The sequence below is a fragment of the Lupinus angustifolius genome, chromosome LG10, assembly GCF_001865875.1.
Source record: "Lupinus angustifolius cultivar Tanjil chromosome LG10, LupAngTanjil_v1.0, whole genome shotgun sequence".
NCBI classification, from domain to species: Eukaryota; Viridiplantae; Streptophyta; class Magnoliopsida; order Fabales; family Fabaceae; genus Lupinus; species Lupinus angustifolius.
The window spans coordinates 14,095,159-14,111,730 of NC_032018.1; the positions used below are offsets into that span (position 1 = coordinate 14,095,159).

At 33.6% G+C, this 16,572-nt stretch overlaps 2 protein-coding genes across 2 annotated transcripts; both read right to left on the minus strand.

Annotated features, from left to right (window-relative positions):
• On the minus strand, nt 237-776 carry LOC109358044 (RNA-directed DNA polymerase homolog). Its single transcript, XM_019602112.1, has one exon. It carries the CDS (start codon nt 774-776, stop codon nt 237-239), a length of 540 nt encoding a protein of 179 aa, XP_019457657.1.
• On the minus strand, nt 4,537-11,541 carry LOC109358854 (hydroxyproline O-galactosyltransferase HPGT3-like). Its single transcript, XM_019603335.1, has 12 exons — nt 11,292-11,541; nt 10,982-11,045; nt 10,852-10,901; nt 10,592-10,767; nt 10,103-10,163; nt 9,900-9,972; nt 9,339-9,462; nt 9,138-9,225; nt 7,847-7,897; nt 6,325-6,396; nt 5,114-5,226; nt 4,537-4,892 (listed from the first exon to the last, which is right to left on the minus strand). The coding sequence occupies exons 1-12, from the start codon at nt 11,516-11,518 to the stop codon at nt 4,870-4,872; spliced, it is 1,122 nt and encodes a 373-aa protein (XP_019458880.1). The 5' UTR covers nt 11,519-11,541; the 3' UTR covers nt 4,537-4,869.

Below are 16,572 nucleotides of genomic sequence, written 5' to 3' on the forward strand. Positions count from 1 at the left end.
ATAAGTGAATCCTTCAACTTCTAGAAAGCTAATTTGGCATCTGATGTCCAACCAAAGTTGTCATTCTTAAGCATAGCGATCAAAGGCTTATCTATTCCCCCATAACCTTTCATAAATCTTTTATAATATCCTGTCAATCCTAGGAATCCTCTCAATTGCTTGATGTTTTGAGGTAATGGCCACTATGCTATAACCTTGATTTTTGAAGGATTAGTTACTACACATTCCTTGGAAATCTAATGGCACAAATACTCAACCCTTTCTACCCCAAAGTAGCACTTTGATCTCTTGGCAAAAAGTCTTTGTTGTCTCATCACTCTGAGTATTTGTTCAAGATGTGTTACATGGTCCTTCATATAGCAGCTGTATATCAAAATATCATCAAAGAATACTAACAGAAATCTCCTCAGAAATTCCTTGAATACTAAATTCATAAGGCTCTGAAATGTGGTAGAGGCATTAGTGAGTCCAAATGGCATCACTAAGTACTCATAATGGCCTCCATGAGTCTTGAAAGTTGTTTTATGAACATCATGAGGTTCCATTATGACTTGATGGTAACCATACCTCAAATCTATCTTAGAGAAGATACTTGACCCATTAAATTCATCCATGAGGTCCTCAACTAAAGGAATTGGAAACCTATCCATCATTGTGCCTTTATTAAGCTCTCTATAGTCTACACAAAGTCTCCAAGAGCTATCATTCTTCCCCATTAACACCACTAGACTTGTATAAGGACTGGTGTTGTTTTGCACTACCCCATACTCCACCATTTCATGTGCCAACTTATCTATAACATCCTTCTGCTGACCAACATATCTGTAGGGCCTTTAATTTATTGGATTAACCCCTTGCAGCAATGAAATTTGATGGTTATGCCCTTCCCTCATAAGAGGTAACTCCTTAGGTTCTTCAAAAACATCTTCATAACGATCTAATACCTCAGTAATTTGTAATTCTAACTCCTCTTGCTTAGCATGAGTTGTCAGGGCTTGTAATAAACACCCATTCCCTTCACACATCTGTATCATTGATAAGTGCACCCCATTTTCAAGAGTTCTGCCAATTTGTTGATTTTTGACAGTTTTCACATCATGTATAGCTCCTTTTAACACATGCATTCTTCCTTGAACCTTGAAATCCATACTTAGCTTATCAAAATTCCAAGTTATGTCACTCAGTGTTACCAACCATTCAACTCCTAACACCATATCACAACAGCCTAGAGGAATCAATATCATATTAGTTGTAAAAGTTGTATGCTCCAACTGCCAAGTAAATCCTTTGACAATGGATGAAATCTTGATTTTGTTTCCATCAGTTACTGTTACAATCAAGGGCTCTAAGTTCTCAAGCTTGCACCCAATTTTTTGGCCATATTGACATCCAAAAAATTATGAGTACTGCCACTATCCATCAATATATGCAAATGCTTCTTCATGTGACTTCCAGTGACTCTCATAGTTCTAAAACTAGAGATTCCAGTAAGTGCATTAACTGAGATGTGAGATTCACATTGTTACTTACCCATATTTCCCATCTCACACTCATTTTCCCATTCTTCATCACCAATCTCATTTGTTTCTATTAAGTGTAATTGTATTTTTTTTATGTGTCAAGTTGTGTTCAGGAGTGTATGGCTCATCACAAAAATAACATAACCCTTTTGATCTCCCCTCATTCATATAGGTTGGTGGTAAACTTCTAGGCCTTTTTGGTTTACTTTTGAATGCCTCAACAATATTGTCATTTGAGGTAGTGGGTTTTGAGGTTAGAATAGGCTTAGATTGAGTGTATGTCTTGGTAAACTTACCCAGAGCATGATTAGCAGGACTCTGAGCATTGGCTGACTCATAGAGTTTTGCTAAGGAAAATGCTTGTCTCACTGACTTTGGGTTAAACATTCGAATAAGCATTTGAATGTCATGTTTGAGTCCCCCTAAAAAACAACTAAGGATGTACTCTTCAGATAAGTCCAATCTGATGATGACATCAAATTCTTCATGAAATTCAGTCACGTTCCCTTTTTGCCTTAACCTCATTTTCTTTTCTTTATTCCTTCTTTAAGCTTTCTTTCTCATTCTTCTTTCTTCAAGCTTTGTTGAAACTTTCTTTCTCACTCTTCTTGTTCATCAAGAGGATTCATCCATGGCTCATGCTAATAAATATTAGTTAGAAAACTGAATTAGTTACAAATGAATACACCAATTATTAAAGCACAATCACATGATTGAGATTTTTTATAGTCATAGTTATGTTATCAAGGACACATGAAAGAATTGTTTACAGTGAAGATCTCATGAGGAATGCATTGACAAAATATGTAGTAGAATTTGAGTTAACTAGCAAAAGTACAAGGGATAGTAGTGTTAGTTATGCATATGCAGCTGCAAAGATAAAAACATATGCCTTCTCTAATGGGACATTCAGCAATTTCATTTCCCCTAAATTGACTACTTCTATTTATAAAAAGGGTGGTACAATGTCCCAAGGAAGTTGTAACCAAATTATTTGTTTACACTTAATTGGTTTTAGTGCAACAGAAACAATCGTTATGTATGGTTGGCCACAAGTAATTAAATAAAGACTATAGAATAAATAGATCAAAGATTACGATATTATTACAAAATAAGAATTATAAGTTCTAGCATACTTATGACCCAAGTGTTGTTATCGTATTTTGCTTCTTAGTTTAGATGTACTTATGGTAAAGAAGTTAAAAAAATTGCATCATGTGTTTTTTAAGTTCATGCTGGAATGTGTGTTTTGAAAATGGTTATTTTGTAGAGATAAAGTTAGGACTTGTTGACTAATGCAGAAGTTGCCTTAACTTTTTTTGGTATTACTAATAGTATCTATTACATTTTTGGGTAAGAAATTAATCTCTTTCGAGGTTCATGACTACCTCCAAACTATATTTAAGGACTAACTATTTACCAATTGTATTTGACATTGTTGGTTTGTATGAATAGGAGGTTTTGATTAAAATGCCATACCACTATATGATGGTACTTTCTACCTTATCTTATCAAATTCAGGATAATTATGTGAACATGGCTTTCTTTTTTCATTATTAGTTTTGATCAAGATTAAAAAGACCATTGGTTTGAGGAGTGGGTTGATAATATTATGACATTTGAAGGACCAAATTTACTATTAACTATCTTTAAATCATAGTGTTTTTTATCACACCAACAAAAAATGGAGACAACATAATCAAATTTGACTTACTAACTCACCACATCCAATATAGTACCCATATCACATTTTCTGAATTCGAAATTTAATGAATTCACGGCATTTAACTTCAAAAATCAGTGCCTCCCAGCAGTACAATGTAGTTTGGCTTTAATTCGTGCATAGTTGGTTTTTGGTCTTAGGGACATTGTGTTAATTCCATAGTTATTTTTAAAATTGATGTTGGTAAGATGAATATTATTTAGATAGTTTTAATAAAAAATGACTTTTAGATAATGTAATTAACAACTCAACCACCAATATTTAGGAACTTAGGATAATCAAAAGCACCATTAAAATTGTTAAAGGTATTGTGGTCAAAGTAATAACTACCCAAAAGTGAGTTTTTTATGAACAAAAAAGTTACTATTTTACTTTATCAACCAAGATTTAAGACCCAAATCCAGTTACAATTAATTGGAACTTTATTTTAGCAAACATGTTAAAAAGATATTTAACTAAATTCCAAACCTCAAACTATGACTTGAAATGTCATAAGGGTGTAAAAATTCGATTCAGTTCGATTTTTGGTGCATTTTAGTGACCGAACCGATAAAAATATATGGTTCAGTTCCGCTCAATTAACCGCAAATTTAATTATAAGAACAAAACCGAACCGCTCTTGAATGGTTCGGTTCGGTTCCACGGTTTTTCCATTTACTTTTTTATAAAAAATCTTCCATGAATTGAAAATTCAAAATGTATTACAAGAGATATTGTTTATCCCTAAAAAGATAAACATTACTACTACTATTATAAAAAATTATGAATCATATATAACAATAAAATTCATTATTAGTAACACATATATGAATTAGTAAAATATATAATAGTTACAACGTTACATTTTATAATTAGTAACACATCTAATAATACATGTATAATAATATATGATATATGTTAGTTTCAAACTCAATATCACAAAAGTTGTAAATATGTTCGAAATCATAAGACACTAGGAAACAATTTAGTAACTAATAACATATATAATACTAACTTAATAACAATTTAGTAACATATATAACATTATAATTCACTAATATAACATTATTCCCTAATCCCTTGTATATATTTCTTTAATATGCGGTTCGGTTCAGTTCCAACGGTTCCTAAATTTCTAAAACCATAAACCGAACCGAACATAAACGGTTCCTTAAAAAAATAACCGAACCGAACCACATTTTACAGTTTGGTTTGGTTCGGTTCCATCGGTTTCGCGGTTTAAACCGGAACTACTTACACGCCTAGAAATGATACTAAAAGTAAAAGCACCATAAAAGTATAAAAAAAATTGAGTTGCTGCAAAAATTTCAATGCGTTCCTCAGGTTAACGAAGTCGAAATTTGCTCATCAGTTATACAATACATTATGCTGTGTATTAAAACAAGGGCTGCTTTTTTCTTTTTTGCTTTTTTTCTTTAACATTTTGTATAGACAAGAAGTGAGAAGAACTATAATCACAGCACTTCTCAAAATATAAAGAATGGAAAGATCAACGTATCTAAATAGGCATCACTGGATGCAACTAAAAAGAGTGAATAATCTTCAACCACACTGATCTTAGGACAACTTGTACAAGTTCCTCACCAAAAGTAGTGAAGTAAGTGATCACAATCCGCCATTGTCGACTCAAGCAATGGAGCATACCTTGTCTGAAAATTAACACCATTAGTTACATAAGTTCTATGGGAAAACGAAGATGTATTTGGATCTAGTAAAGATTAATTCGAGGGTAGTTTATCACAAAAAGATTAGTTCTTCGGCAATACTTCATTCAATCAAGATACTTTAACTTTTTACTGAAACTTCTTTTGATCCAAACACATTTTGATTTTCCACCTATTCGACAAAACATGGCGAAGAAATAACTGACCTTGTGTGATACTACTACAGCAAAGATGACTGTCATCTATGTAAGTTGCTTGGATGCCCAACATCCATGACCCCAATGATGTATCATCAAATGCATAGGTCTTCAAAGATACACTGCATTTTTTATTTACGAAAAAAATATTATTATTAATAGGAAGGGAAATTATATGGAGGATAAGGTACCCTCCTAAAGAAAGGAGAAAAGCTGAAGGAAACAAAAAGGACAAGAAATATTATAAGGAAATCACACAAAAAACAGAAATAAGACAGACAAGAATTCAAAAAGGCTAATGAAAATATTAATGATGAGCAAAGAATGAAACATATAGGTAATAACAGAGGTTGGTCAAGGTGTGAATGCTGGAACCATAGTGGTGATAACAGAGGTTGGTCAAGAATGAAGTACATCAAGGAGTGAAAAATAGTATACAATGCTGTAAAATCTAGTAATGTAAAGATAAAATAAAAAAAAAGGAGCTTTTACGTTAAAATAATATGAATCTACCAAAAAGCTTTGAGCTTATGCTTTCATAGCTCTAATTTCTGACTTATTTTTATACTGAATTTTTAAGCACAAAAAAAGCCAGGCCCTATATCTAGCCCGGCCTCACTCAACCACTGGACAGTCCTTTGCACCTTTAGGGTGTGCTTGTTGAGTAGAAGGAGGAAAACAGAGAAGTGAAAATAGAGTAGGATAGAAAACACTAATTTTTACTATGTACTTTGTTCAGTGATGAAAAATCACTTACAACTTACTTAAAAAGGATTCGAACTTCATTTTCAAGTTTCAACTATCAATTTCTTAACCAAGAAAATGTTAAGTATCAGTATTTCAAAATTTCCACCTACTCAAACAAGTATAGTCCCAGGTATCCACAAGCAGTGGTAATAAATGGAAAAGTTATGTAACTAGAATTATCTAGATAGACTTACGACTGTTATAACATGAGTGCCTGGTAAAGTTTTGAAAATACACAAGCCAAAACACAACAAAAATGAAATAGCTTAGTAAAATAATCAATTATAATCCCCCAACCCCTTCTCTTTTTCTATTTTCTGAAACAAGAGCGCATCAAGAGCCCATGCTTTGTCAGCCAAAAATACTGAATTGTTCAGCTATGCTATACAAGTATACAACTAAATGCTTCCTAGTACAGTTTTAAAATTTCTTCTTAAACAGATCCATGGGTTGATAAGACATTGAGAACTAACCTGTTGATGTTAATGTACTGTGCTAAATTCTTTGAAAGTATAACAAGTGAACCAGCTGCATGTCGGAAATACCTGCAGATAAAACATTATATAGCCTACTAAAATGTTGCCATATGCAATATACACAAAGAAACATCTGTCAAAAAGGTGCATATACATTTTCCACTGAAAAGGAGTTATATCACCAATTCACCATATCATCTATCATCATAAGTTCATACTGGTAAATATTCAGATATAAGACTAAAGGGAGTTATGGCCAGATCAAAGACTTCTATGTTCTACCATTTGAAATCCCTAAGGTACCTCTGGTATAAAGTGATACGAATTATAAGTTTATAACTGTTAGTAGAGTAACACATCATCCACATATCTACTAAGGTATCTTTAAAGAGTGCATTATGATTTATTAATATTTTTGAATGATTACTAGTTTTACTGAGTTGTGTTAGATGCAAATATTAGAAAACTAATGTAAAACAACTATAAGAATAAAAAATTAAGACCTAAGCTCGTTTAAATAGTTGCCAGCTTCTGGTTTTTTGGTTTTGAAATACCGTTTCTAAACCAGACCAAACCCGTTTGGCAGAACTTGAGCTGAATGGTTGTTACCCAATTTCAAAGCAGTTTTACCTCAACTTTTAAGTCAACAAAAAATGCTTCATGATTTCAGTTTTTGGTTTTAAAAATAAACCACCCCACACTAGACACTAATCATCACCACAACCTTAACAATCACCACCACAACCTTAACAATCACCACCCCAACCACCACTACCCCAATGCCACATGGAAAGCACCCTAATTGGGGAAAATGAGAAAATAATCAAAGATTAGTAAGAATTTATGCAAAAGGTGGCATGGGTTTTTGGTCTAAACCACCAGTATCCTCCACCAATCAGAGGCAATCTTCCTCGAACTGGATAGGACCACTGATTTGGTAACAACTCATAGCCAGTAAAGTTGGTGACAGTGATGACACTAATGATGGTGGCAAAGTGCCCACAAAGGATAGTGATGATACCTTGGTCATATACTTCAAACAATCCATTAAACGGCAGATGGGTTTGGGAATTACAGCCAGTTTTCACATGAATACTAAGTACTAACTAATGACATATTTGAAATTAACTAAACGAAAAGACCATATTATTCCACTAATACATGCTTATATACAAAGGCAAAAAAGTAATTAATTTTCAATCATCAATTACATAGTCAGATCATGATTTTCATTATTTATCAATGTTATGGAAATTGCTTATGTGGTCATTATAACACTCTAAGATTTGGCAAAGAGAAAAAAATATTGATAATATTGAATACGTCTAAGTCACAAATTAAACATCCCATCTAGCGTGATTGTAATAATTTATCCATTCCATGATACAAGTAGAGAAAATAAGTAATTTGTTTCAGCTTAATATAATTATTAAGGGACGCTGACATTGTGAATAATTCCCGAATCAATAAAATAAAAATAAATCACCAATTCTTCTCAATCAAAAGGTATATTACTTACGTTTTTTCATCCCCAAATTTCCACCATTCGGGTTCATACCACTGCTTTCCACTGAAAACAACAAAAATAAGATGATTATAAGTTGAATCCAAAACCCCACAACAACAACCAAGCCTTTATCCCACTAGGTGGGTCGGCTACATGAATCCAAAACCCCATTTGCAAGATTTACTTTTAACAATTTTATGACAAATATATAACATTGTAAGTTCTAACTTTGATGAAGAAGAAAATAACAAGCAGCAAAGAAACATACAGTAGGAAGGCAAAAAAGATTTGGCCATTTGCAGATTAACAGTCTAATGCCATGTATTAGAAATTAACATAAATGCAAAAGGCCTCCAAAGCTATTTTTAGCCTTTTTTCACTTCAGCTTGTAAAATAGGTTCATTGTATGCAATGTGTGTGCAAGACCATTGTCTTTCTTCAATTTGCTCTTGCTGATAAAAAAAACTCTTCTTCTCAGTTCTATTTTTACTACTCCTCCATGTTTTGGTTTTTATAACATGGTATAGAGATCTCTCCCTGTCAGGGAATGCAGTAAAATTGGGGTAACATGCCTAAAGTCTGGAAAATAGATAAAAATGAAGAAAATCTACACACTCAGAGATAGGATAACTTCAGATAAAAAATTGCAAAGATCTTCAATATAAGGGCTTTGTTTGACAAAAACTAGCTTATGGCTTTGAGATCGTAGCTTGTACCTTGAAACTAGCTGAAAGCTACGTGATTGAAGCTGGGAGCTTATATCTACGTAGCTACCTGATTGAATGAGAGTTTTTTGGCAAACTAGCTGAACTTTGTTAATGACTATATTGGGTTGGGGGGTAAAAATTGTCATGTGGTAACAAAAATAGAGGACAAAAATGAGACATGAATTAATAGGAGAGCTACTTAACTACTTGAAGTAGCTTTCCAAATCTAGATTTCCTCTTTTCAAAAACTACAATATCCCTTTATTTTTTATTCACCAAACAAGTCTACAAGATTTTTTGACCAAGTCGTGCAGCTATAATCTACCAAGTAAGCTATAAGCTTGTCATGCCAAACACACACAAAATGGATAATAGCAAATAAATTGAGACACAAGTTCCATTCCAGAAATATGAACAATTTCAGAAAGCTTGGAGCATAATCAGACCCCACTAGATGGGAGTCTCATGCACTGGGCCGCCCTTTTAGGAGCAAAATCAGAATCTTCTATACTGCATAAATCTGAGGGGGGGAAATCAGCAGATCTACTATCATATATATATACTGCAATCTTAATTAACTCAGATAAAGAAAGTACTCGTCTGATATCACTTGTCCAGACTTCATGCATCCAATATATGCCCCATCCTGACCTCGGCGACGTTCAAGAAGTTCAATTAAACCCTCTGTTTATCCAGTAACAGAGTAAGGAGTGTCTCAATAATTTCACAGTGAGGGAAAAATATAGTTGTGAACAAAATTTTCTATACAAGGACTCTAATATATAAACAATATTTACCCAAATCAATGTTAATTTCGTCATCAACTTTCACATAAAAGTCAGCATCCCAGTTTTGAACAGCAGTACTAAAGAAGATTTTTGCTTTTTTAGGCAACTCTTCTTGAGCTTCCTCGTGACCTTCCTGATATAATAAAAACAAATGGTCAAGTTCTATGCCTAGCATTTTTAACAAGGTTCAATGATGAGGACTCATGCTTGGTTGAGCATAAATATATTTTACATAAAAAAGGATTAATAAATATATATTGGTCAAGAGTTGTGCTACACCCTGTCCCCTCCTACCAAAAAACAAAAGTTTCATTGCACCAGAAATACAATTTTTACTCTGAACCTCAATGCTTCAAATCTCAAAAAGGTTCAAAGATTTAAGATAAAACCTTATCTTTATCAGTGGGCAAATATTGTCAGCTTGCAAATACATGTAACAGATATCCGTCAATGCCATTATGCATCTATAATAAGCTAAATTCATAAGACAATTCAGTGCTTCCCATCTACTCAAATCATCCAAGGTAAAAGGTTGAACTAATTTAAATTACACCAAATTATTTTTCTTACAAGAATCATGAAATCCTTTGTCGAGCGGTTTTCCTGATCAATATTGCGATCTAAGCTGTCACCTTGATTCGGACTGCCAATTACAAAGCACTAGGTCATAAAATAAGTTTTAGACACTAATGGTTGTGACGTTGGCTACTGCAGTAGTGCCAAGAGAATTAAAGTTGATAAATAAATAGAAGGATAAATGTGTTAGGAGACACCTCCGACCAATCACAAAACGGATGACCACTCCTCTTTCTTCAAGTTTTTTCAAGGCATCACCTGCCAAAAAAAATAGAAGTGAAGTATCAGTCATTTAGAACTGAGCCAAAATGATAGCCATCCGCCAATTATTCAAACACAAAGTACTAGTTTTTTCAGAGGAAAACTCAAAGTACTAGGTGAAAAGTATAATGAATTAAAAATTAATATTAAGTATCTTTGTTAAAACTTCTTACTAGATTTTTTTAAAAAAATAGTCAAAATATAAAATTCAACTAAAGTTCCTTAAGAAACAGATAAAAAACAAAACCTAGAAAAGAATCAAAAGTCGGCATCTTAGGCATTGAATTTGATCTGAATTAAAGACAAAAACAAAGAGCCTTAAACCCTCTCAGGTAGCACCAATTCCCTTTGGTGATTGCTTGATCAAATTCCCCTAAGAAATTTATACAAAAACTGTTGGTAGTATAACGAAAATGGAAAGAGACCTCTAGGCATCCAAGACCCTCTGAAAACATTTCGTTTCAATCGGCTTCCGAATCCAGTATACACTCCGATAACAGCAAGAAGCCTGCGATTTTGCTGTGGCTGACCTTTGAGGTATCCTTGGCTCTTAGCCAGTGTCAATTCCATCTCCGCTTCCACAATCCTCCTCTCTAGATCTCTACAAAAACATCATACACATAAATAAATTACATTTCCATACAAAAATAATATCATGAAAAACAGAAATCAATCGTAAATTTACCTGCAGCCTAGGACCATTAGCTTATCTTCGACAGTTAGAACCTTTGGCCTCTATCAGATACGAAAAATAAGCAATTATGAAATAGAATGGTAAATGATTGGTACGAATGAGGATGTAAAATGAATAAAACCTGGGCAGAGTTGTTGTTGAGTAGAGTAGTAAGTAAGTTTCGATTTTCTGCATCTTGCCATAACCTAATAAACAAAGAAGAAATTGAAGAATTGAAAATGATGCATAGAGAATGAGAATGGGAATGTTTTATTGGTACCACCCTTCTCCGTCAGGAACTAATCCATCTCGGGTGTCTGGTTGTCACTCTCAACAAGTATCATCGTCAGCCAAACTCGTGACCTTTTGGTCATCGAATCTAACGGGACCTTACACCAGTAAACTAACACCTTGTTGGCATAGGAATAGAAATGAGAGAATGAGAATAAAACCTGCCAGCAACGTAAAGCCAAGCAACGCAAGAGAAGAAAGCCATGATTAGAGAAGGTTTAGAAGATGAAGAAGTTTGAATTCCTTTTGATCTTATTCCTCTTCTATGATCGTTCTTCGTTGTCACTGGTAAACTCTCCATTTTCCAATTCTCTCTCTCGATCTCCAATTCTCTTTCTCTCTCGATCTCCAAATCTCTTTCAAATAACACAGCACAACCTTTATTCATTCATTCACTCCTTCATTATCTAATTACCTAACTTAACCCCTTTCTTAATTTTTTTACTCAACCCCATTTTACTTATAGAAATGTTTTGTATTTAACATAGTAATTTCCAAAGAAATTAAATTATGACTGTATATTTATATTTGTAATTATTTTAGCTCTTAGTCAAAGTTAACTCATGTGATGTTAAGGATACATTTTATAGTCAAAAGCTATTGATATCAATCTATTGGGTTAGAAATCTCTAATAGCATAATCTTGTTATGTATTTTTACTTCTAATATTATTCAATGTACATGTAATGTGTTATTGGGAATTTTCAATGTAAGTATAATTCATTTTATGATTGGGAATTTTTAATGTAAGTATAATTTATTTTATGTTTCTCTTCACTATCTTATGGAAATAAGACTCACTGATGCCTGTGTTACAAATATTTACAACAACACATCTCAATAACAACAACAGAATTATGATCATTCATTAAGTAGATACAACCCTAGTTGGAGGAATCATGTGAATCTTAGATGGTCTGATCCTTCACAACCTCATCCAGGACCACCATTTCAGAATAATAATGCTGCACAAAATAGATCATATGTGTCTCCTCCAATCCAAATGCAGAGACAACAACAAATGAATAGTAATCCTACACCTACATCTAGTGAACATTCATTAGAAGAATTAGCGAGGTAGATGACATTGCAGAATATGCAATTCCAACAAGAGACCAGAGCTTCCATTCAGAGACTAGAGTCCCCCATTCAGAATTTGACCACCCATATAGGACATATGGCTACTTCATTGAACACATTGCACTCTCATAATTCTGACAAGTTGCCTTCCCAAACCGTTGTTAATCCGAAGAATGTGACTGTCATCATTCTAAGGACATGCAAACAGATTGAAGTTGATCTAGCTGCATTAAAAATGAAGCAACCGGTATTACAAGAGACTAGGAGCATTAGCGAAGAAATTCATGCTAGTGAACCTTCCACAAGTGTTGCACCACCATCTTTCCTCTTCCATTTCCTCCAAGAGCCATTCAAAGTAAGAAGATGGAAGAGGTAGACAAGGAGATCTTGGACACATTTAGAAAGATAGAGGTGAACATACCTTTACTTGATCAATCAAGCAAATTCCAAGATATGCAAAATTTCTAAAGGAGTTGTACACTCACAAGAGGAGGCTCAAATGTAATAAGACGATCAGCTTGAGCAGAAATGTTTCCGCACTAATAGGTAAACTTGTTCCTCACATTCCTGAAAAGTGTAAGGACCTAGGTATATTTTTTGAACCTTGCATAATAGGTAATAGAAAATTTGAGAATGCCATGCTAGATCTAGGAGCTTCGATTAATGTTATGCATATGTCCATTTTCATGGTCTCTTTCACTTTGACCTATGCAACCCTCCGAGGTAGTGATTCAATTAGCGAACATGAGTATTGCCTACCCTACTGTTTTGATAGAAGATGTCTTGGTTCGGGTTGGTGAACGTATTTTTTCGGATGATTTTTATATTCTCGATATGGAAGAGAGATCCTCCCGTAACACAGTTCCTATCATTTTGGGGAGACCATTTTTTAGAACACCCCGGACCAAGGTAGATGTCCATGCTAGAACATTATCTATGGAGTTTGGTGATATTGTGGTCCGGTTTAATATTTTTTATGTTATGAAGCATCCATCTTAGGACCATTCTGTATTTCATATTGATTTGCTTGATGAGTTAATTAATGAGCATATCTCTGATTTTATTAATGATTTTGATTCTATGTCATTGATAAACTCATATACTTGTCATACATGTACTGATTCTGAAATGTGTAATTCTTGTATTGATGAGTTTCGACATATTTCTTTTTGATCCAAATGTTGTAGAGTCAGATTGCACTAACCCAATTGCTACATACATCATACAACAATCTGATCTATTTATTCTGGTGCAGGTTGCAGAATCTATGTCTACTACTTTAGTTTCATCTTTTTTGCAGGCACATATATTCGATCTTCAACCTTTGCCTGAAAACCTCAAGTATACTTACTTAGAGGATGATAAAAGCTTCCTGATATTTTTTCCACCTCCCTTGATGCTGATCAAGAGGAGAAGTTGTTGCAAGTGCTGAAGAAACACACGAAGGCAATTGGTTGGACCATAACTGACATCCTATTATTAGCCCATCCATGTGCATGCATATGATACTCTTGGAAGATGGAGCTAAACTAGTGAGGCAACCGCAAAGAAGGCTCAATCCATTGATCCTTGATGTTTTGAAGAAGGAGGTCACAAAGCTTCTTCAAGCTGGGATTATATATCCCATTTTTTATAGTCATTGGGTGAGCCCGTTTTAGGTGGTTCCAAAGAAGACAAGAATTACAGTGGTGGGAAATCAGAGAGATGAGCTGATTTGTACGAGAGTGCAAAACAATTGGAGAGTCTGCATTGATTATGGGGGAAGCCATGTTTAAAATAACATGTTTCTGCAGTGTGCCTATCTTTTCCACAAAAACTATAGACTTTGTTGTTGTTGTTTGTACCATAAGGCTTAGGATAAGTAGATGTCCAACTAGTTGCTTGATATTTCCTTCTATTATTTGAATAAGTGATTGTTCTCCTTGTATTCATGTTGACTTGATTCCTCCATGGTGGAGTTGAAGTTACAAAATTGATTATCTTCTTGTTGTCATATCCTGACCCCTCATGTTGCCTTTCTTGTTGCAAGACCAATGAGAATACCTTGTTGATAGATGTAAGTGGCTCCATGAGAAGAATCTAAGCCTTTATTGTGTCAAATTGCTCACTGAATCCCTTAAGGAAGCATATGACATACTCATATTCTCTATAACTTCTCATGGTCTTAAACATGTTGCAGCTACATCTTACAGGGTAAGAACATGTTGGAAGAGGTCTTACAGATTCTAGCTCATCCCATACTGTTTTCATATCTCTGTAGACACCAAAAACGCTTCTATCACCTTGCTTCATTGAATGAATTTCTTGGAGTAGATCAGATGTCCTAAAATGATCTCCCTTAGAGAATCGTTCCCTAAGATCATCCCACAATTTTGTACATTCTCTATGTATACAATGCCTTGAGCAATCTATTGTGTTAGTGATCTTGTGATTCAAGAGATCACCATGTTGTTGCACCTCTCCTAAGAGTCATATATCTGATGGATGAGGGATTTGTATTGCTCCACTGACAAACTTGAATTTATTCTTTGAACTGAGTGCTCTCTTCATGGATCTTGACCATGATTGGTAATTTCTTCCATCAAAAGGAGGTGAAGCCTGGATTTTCACCAGGATGTAGGTAGTAGAGATTTTGTGTTGCATCTGGATTATGATATGTGTTGTAGCTGATCTGATTCAGCATCCATGTTCTTGGATTTGAGCTTGTCTTTGATGAAGGAAATGTGAGAGTTTTGTAAAGAAGATGTGAAGAACTTGTGAGTAAATGTGGAGAGGATGTGATGGAATGGTTACCAGCAGAGCTCTCACTTGGAGAGAAAATGAGAGCTCTAATACCATAATAGAATTCATAATGCAGATAACATAAATGTATTGTATGTTATTGATTGAATGAATGATACAAAAAAAACAGCAAGCAATGTATATATATATATATATATATATATATATATATATATAACTTGCTAAATTGAGCTTTCTTGGAAAAGAAGCAAATGAAAATAACAGCTCTTAACTAACTAAAAAAAGTAACCAATAACAAATATATTTAACACATTCAACATGTGCTAAAATACTAAGAGGGCTCTGCCACTAAACCATTCACAAAGTTGGGCTAAATAGATCAAGAGATGGTTGTGGCCTTGATGGAAAATAGATGGGCCAGGCAGGCCAAACACCCTGGCCAGTTGCAGTTAGGTGTATGTAGCATGGCCTCTTGTGTTGCACTTCATAAGTACTAGTTGCCTTGTCTTGATCACGAACAGTTTTGTCCTTGGCTGCCTGCAATGATAAAGAAAGAGATTGCTTCATGCACTTAAGTCAAGGGTCAGGGTAAGTTGCAGAATTTGAAATAATAGCACAATGATCAGAATGACAATGTATATAATGTTCAATGAAAATTATCTACACTATATATAAAGCCAAAACTTGAAATAACTTCCATCATGGTGTAATTTTCATTTCATATATTGTCCTTAACATTATTTAATTTTTACAAAAAAACTATATAATCCTAAGCAACTACCACAAATACATTAATTAACCTCATATCTCACCTTAAATTAAACCTTATCATAAACAAAAAAAATATAATATATAAAAATTGAATTTGTTTCGAGTAGAGTATATATTAAAAGTTTTAAAAGTAAAATGGGTTAAATAATCTTAGAAAATAGATAAAATATTTGGCCAAATGAATTTATCTTATTAAAAAAAATGCACAAAACAATATGTTTAAATAATTCAATAAAAAATTCAATATTCAATTAGTGACACGTTCTCATAACTAATAAATGTATACATGTAGAAATTATTTGAATTTATATATATTAAATAAATAATTAGTATTCAACGAACTAAATCAATTAAGTTAATAAGTTGAATATATGTTGTTAAACGATAATTCTATGTCTAACGAGTTAGGGTTGGAGAAGAAGGATTGATATCATAGGGAAGAAAGAGAAGGATTGCCACTCAAAGAAAAGTGAACAACAAATGCAAGGACTAAAATTGGACATAGGAATAAACATTGGGACTAAAAATAGGGAAAATATATAAAACCCTCATAAATTTTATGTCTTTTGTAAGTAGGTATTATGAACTTTTTCCCCCTTATTACTCCTTAAACTTTATCATTTTATAAAATTGGTTTCTGTATAAATATATTATTAAATTGGATATAGATAACGAGGAAATTCATGCAATACATTATAGATCCCCCAAAGCATCAAGCTATTTGTTTCCGTCTGTTGGATCTATACAATCGTAATTTCCATATGTTTATTGTGCACAACTCTTTTATTTCTCTGGACTGTTTTTATTTGTTGTATTGATACTGTTAAATGACCATTTCCATCTTTGGAC